General features: G+C 52.8%; 1 protein-coding gene across 1 annotated transcript in view; it reads left to right on the forward strand.

Annotated features, from left to right (window-relative positions):
* DACT3 (dishevelled binding antagonist of beta catenin 3) overlaps positions 1–2581 on the forward strand; it is a 3030-nt gene extending 449 nt beyond the window's left edge. Inside the window, exons 2-3 of the mRNA XM_032227647.1 lie at positions 1–15; positions 854–2581. The exon at positions 1–15 is cut by the window's left edge and continues 144 nt beyond it. Of these exons, the coding sequence (XP_032083538.1) occupies positions 1–15; positions 854–2499 (1661 nt within the window). The 3' untranslated portion in view covers positions 2500–2581. The remainder of the gene's footprint in view (positions 16–853) is intronic.
* The last annotated feature ends 2368 nt before the right edge of the window (positions 2582–4949 follow it).

Below are 4949 nucleotides of genomic sequence, written 5' to 3' on the forward strand. Positions count from 1 at the left end.
GGCCCAAATCTGTAGGTAGGTAAGAGGAAGCGGGTGTGTTGATCGGCCCCCGTCTAGTCCTGGGTGGAAAGGAGAGTATTTGTAGATCAGGGTTGGGTTGAGGGGTGTGTGTGTGTCCTTGGTGGTCTCTGAGCTTGGTTGCTTTCTTGCAGATGTTTCATTTCCTGAGCAGATACGTCGTCAGTGTGAAAAGGTAGAGGGATTGGAGGGGAGAGGAAGAGGAAGAGGAGGACTGTGGAGTCCCTGGTGCTCTCTGAGCTTGGTGGTGTTCTTGCAGATGTTTCATGATGGAGGAAGAGGAGGAGGAGGAGAAGAAGAAAGAGGAGGAAGAAGAAGAGGAGGAGAGATGGTAGTCGTGGTTCTTGGTAGTCTCTGAGCTTGGTGGTGTTCTTGCAGACGTTTCATGATGGAGGAAGAGTGGGAGAAGTAGAAGAAGAAAGTGGAGGAAGAAAAAGAGGAGGAGAGATGGTAGTCGTGATTCTTGGTAGTCTCTGAGCTTGGTGGTTTTCTTGCAGACGTTTCATGATGGAGGAGGAGAAGTAGAAGAAGAAAGAGGAGGAAGAAGAGGAGGAGAGATGATAGCTGTGGTCCTTGGTAGTCTCTGAGCTTGGTGGTTTTCTTGCAGACGTTTCTTGACCCAGCTAGGTAACAATATCAGCACTGATGGTGTTACCTAGCTGCAGTAATGAAATGTCTCCAAGACAACAAGCCAGCCCAGAGAGACACCGGATGCCCCGAAGGTAGACTTATTCAGTGAGGACGATGCCGAGACGCCCTTGGCCTTCGGAGCTCAGGGTGTGGGTGGGTGTCCATCTCCCCACCTGCCCATCTTTCTCTCTCTCTCCTGCCACAGGGGACGTCGCCAACAACAGCAAGGAGAGGGCCCAACGGAGCACCATGCCACGCTCCTTCTCAGCGCCCTACGCCTCGTCCCAAGAGCAGCCTGCCGAGCCGCTGCCCGCCTGCTTCACCCCAGACCCTTTCTTGTACCCCAGCCCCCTGCATGCGGTGGCGCTGCAGAGCCCCTTCTTCCAGAGTCCCCTGTACGAGGACGCCGCCTTCTCCTCGGCTGCTTCCCGGGCCTTGTCCTACCCGGAGGACCCCGATGGCAACTTGGAGGCCTACGGGAACGATTTCCAGCTCTACACGGAGGCGGCTTCGCAGGGCCAGCGGGTGGAGAGCTACATCTCGCGCCTCCTCCGCCGCCGCAGCCAGCTGGTCAGAGGCAGCAAGCCCCGGACGAGCCTCGGCTCGGAACCGCTGGCCAAGGGTGGCGTCGTGCGCCAGAGCAGCCTCTGCAAGCGACCCTCCGATCTGCTCTCTGTGCAGGCTGAACGTAGGCACCCGCTGGCCATGGAGAGGGGCAGCAGCACCCCTTCGCCCTGCGGACACGAGGGGGGCACTGCTGTCACCACCGCCCGTGTCTGGTCTTCGTGGGATGCTGCAGCCGAGAGGACTTTGGTCGCCAAAAGGATGGCGGAGGACTTTCACCCACCACCATCCAGTCTCCGGAAGCCCCCTAAGCTGCAGGCTTTGGCCCAAGGGAGGGCTCCCTCCTTAGACCACTACGACACTGTCTACCCCTCGTCCCCTCTCTTGGACCGGGAAGATGGGTCCTCGCGGGGAAGTGGCCAGGAGCCGGTCTCTTACGAGTCGGAGGAAGGAGGCTGCCTGATGGTCAAAGCCCAGTACATCCCTGCCCAGCAGCCCCCCTGGGCCCAGCAGGCTCACCGGGCCGGCAGGAAGAAGCCCCCACCCCTGACCAAAGGCCGCTCGATGGAACTGTCACCAGAACGGGTCCCTCTGCTGGTGAGGGAACGGCCGCGGGTGGTGGCCCCCGCCAAGAAGTGCCGTTTTACAGACGAGGGGAATGAGGGGTCTGGGAGAAAGGGCAGCGGGAGGAAAAGTTCCCCCAAATCCAAGAAGGCCGCCAGGTCCCAGTCGGAGAACAGCCTCCTGAACAGGTCCAGGCTGAAATACGGGACCGTGGACCGGGAGGAATCAGCGCATAAACAGTCCCGGCAACGTCGGTTGCAGGGAAACGTGGACAGCGGCTACCGCAAGTGGAGCTCGACAGCCGAGATCTCGCAAGAGGAGCTGTCTCCCGGGAGCACCATGGAGCCGCCACGGGGTCAAGAGGGGCCAGGCCCTACAGGGTACACCTATACGGGCAGCGACTCCGAGTGTTCGGGCGAGCCAGCCAGGAGGGCCCCCGTGTGCCGCCTGGAGGAGGGCCTGGTCGGTGGAGACAGCGATTCCAGCCTGAGTGACGGGGACTCGCCACCGCCGTACAGCAGCGGCGCGTCCAGCGATACGGACGAGAGCGGGGGCCTTGTGTGGCCGCAGCAGCTCTCCCCGCAGCTGGTGTCGGCGTCCGGCCCAGGAAAGGCAACCAGCGGGCAGCCCAAAGTCTTCGTCAAGATCAAGGCCTCTCACGCACTCAAGAAGAAAATCATGCGCTTCCGATCCGGCTCGCTCAAAGTCATGACGACGGTGTAAGGGAGCCCAGTCGGTTCCCGCCACATCCTGTCGGCTCCCCAACTTTCTGCAGGGGGGGCAGAAAGTTCCCCTTGAATGTGTCTCCTCTTCCCTTTCAGGTGCCAGCCTCCAGTTGGTGCCAGGCCAGGGGCTGCTCCGCTTTACGTCTGGGCTGGAAGGCAAAACACTGGAAAAAAATGACGCGGCCTTGGCTGGAAGGAAGAGAGATTTGGTCCGTCTTTCGACACACACCCCCCCCGAGGCCCCCCCCCCACCCCAGCTGCACGGAAACTGCTGAGGCTGGCGCTTCCTGGCTGCCCTTCTTGCTAACTCCATCCATTCTAAAAGGGGAGGTATTTATTATGGCTTTCTTTTTCTTCCTTCCTTCCATTCTCTTCTTTCTTTTTTCCCCTTTTCTTCTTTCTCTCTTTCTTTCTCCTTCTTTCTTTCTCTTCCTTCTTGTCTTCTTTCCCTCTTTCCTTCCTTTTCTCTCTCTTTCTTTTTCTTTCTTTCTTTTCTTTCTCTAAGTTTCTTTCTTTGTCTTCCTTCCTTCCTGCCTTCTTTCCCTTCTTTCCTTTTCTTTCTCTCTTTCTTTTTCTTTCTTTCTTTTTCTTTCTTCCTGCCTGCCTGCCTTTCCCCCTACCTCCATCTTTCTTTTTCTTTTGTTCTTTTCTTTCTCTAAGTTTCTTTCTTTCTCTTCCTTCCTGTTTTCTTTCCCTTCTTTCCTTCCTCCTTCCTTTCTTCCTTCCTTGCTTTCTTTCTTTCTTTCCTTCCTTCCTTCCTTCCTTCCTCCTGCCTGCTTGCCTTTCCCCCTACCTCCTCCTCCTTTCTTTCTTTTTCTTTCTTTTTCTTCTTTCTTTTTCTTGCTTTTCCTTCCTTTCTTCCTGTCTTCTTTCCTTCCTTTTCTTTCTTTCTTTCTTTCTTTCTTTCTTTTTCTTTCTTTCTTTCTTTCTTTCTTTCTTTCTTTCTTTCTTTCGTTCATTTTCTTTCTTTCTTTCTTTATTTCTTTCTTTCTCTTTCTTTCTTTCTTTCTTTGTTTTTTCTTTCTTTCTTTCTTTCTTTCTTTCTCTTTCTTTCTTTCACTTTCTTTCTTTCTTTTTCTTCCTTTCTTTCTGTCTCTTTCTCTTTCTTTCTTTCTTTCTTTCTTTCCTTCCTTTTTTCTTTATCTTTCTTTATCTTTCTTTTTCTTTCTTTCTTTCTTTTTCTTCCTTTCTTTCTGTCTTTCTTTCTTTCCTCCTGCCTGCCTGCCTTTCCCCCTACCTCCTCTTCCTCCTTTCTTTCTTTTTCTTCCTTTCTATTTCTTCTTTCTTTTTCTTGCTTTTTCCTTCCTTCCTTCCATCCCTCAGTTCCTTCTTTCTCCCTCCACAACTCCTCCTCCTCCTCCTTTCTTCTTTCTTTCTTCTCTCTTCTCTTCCAGACGTTTTTGTTTTGAAACTCTGAACACGGAGCCCACCCTGCCGATCTTGTATACAGATATTTCTTCTCACCGTGTAAATAAAAATCTATGGTTTTGTTCGTCTGTGTTTCCGTTGAAAAGCTGCTTGAATGAATCTTTGGCTCGGCTACCTGCGTCCCAAAAGGAGCATTTCAAAAACCAACTCTTCAAAAGCCACGTTTAAAACAAAAGAAGGAAAAAAAACCTGCTTGCAGAGAGTATCTGTCTTACCTCCTGGCCCTCCCTGGAAGTATCTCTCGCCTCCGGGTTGACCTCCTAAATGTTTGGGCTCAAAGGGGGCACCTCGGACCCCAAAGGTCTCCGGTGATTGATCTCCACTTCAAGCCGGAGGGACGTGAACTTCCTGTGTAGCCCATAAAACTGCAGCAGGCCGAATCTTCATTGGGGGCCCTGCAGATCCCGCCTAAGGTTCATCCACTCGCACCGAAGTTGGGAACTCCCCGAGGGCTCAACTCCCAGCTTTGTTGATCAACTTGTAAGCTTCCGCAGAATCCCCAGGGCTCCCTCGATCTTATCAGTACGGGGAATCTGCAGGGATCTGAAAGAGAGGGCGATGGTCTCACCGAGCCCATTGATGGGACCATCTTCGGCAAAAAAACGATTTTGCAGATATATTTGTATTTAGGCTCCCCGCTGCTTGAGATGTATTTTGCAGGGGTCTCCAAACTTGGCAGCTTTCCCGGCTGAGGAATTCTGGGAGTTGAAGTCCACAAGGCTTAAAAAGTTGCCGAGTTGGGAGAGCCCTGATTTAAGGGGGGGCGACTGTCAGCCCCGGAATATGGACTCTCCTAATCAACGTTGCTTCTCTCTCTCTCTCTCTCTGCTCTGCACCGTTTTTTTTGGCACGGCCGCAGATTTTGCGACTTTACACCAAGGCCAACACAGAGACACACAAACAGACACAAACACACACAGACACAAACACACATACACAGACACACAGGCACGGAAATGTCCTTCAAGCAAATAGCAAGGAAGGATTTGATCTGTTTACCCAGTCACTCGAGGAAGATGA

The sequence above is a fragment of the Thamnophis elegans genome, chromosome 12 (genome assembly GCF_009769535.1).
Source record: "Thamnophis elegans isolate rThaEle1 chromosome 12, rThaEle1.pri, whole genome shotgun sequence".
NCBI lineage: Eukaryota > Metazoa > Chordata > Lepidosauria > Squamata > Colubridae > Thamnophis > Thamnophis elegans.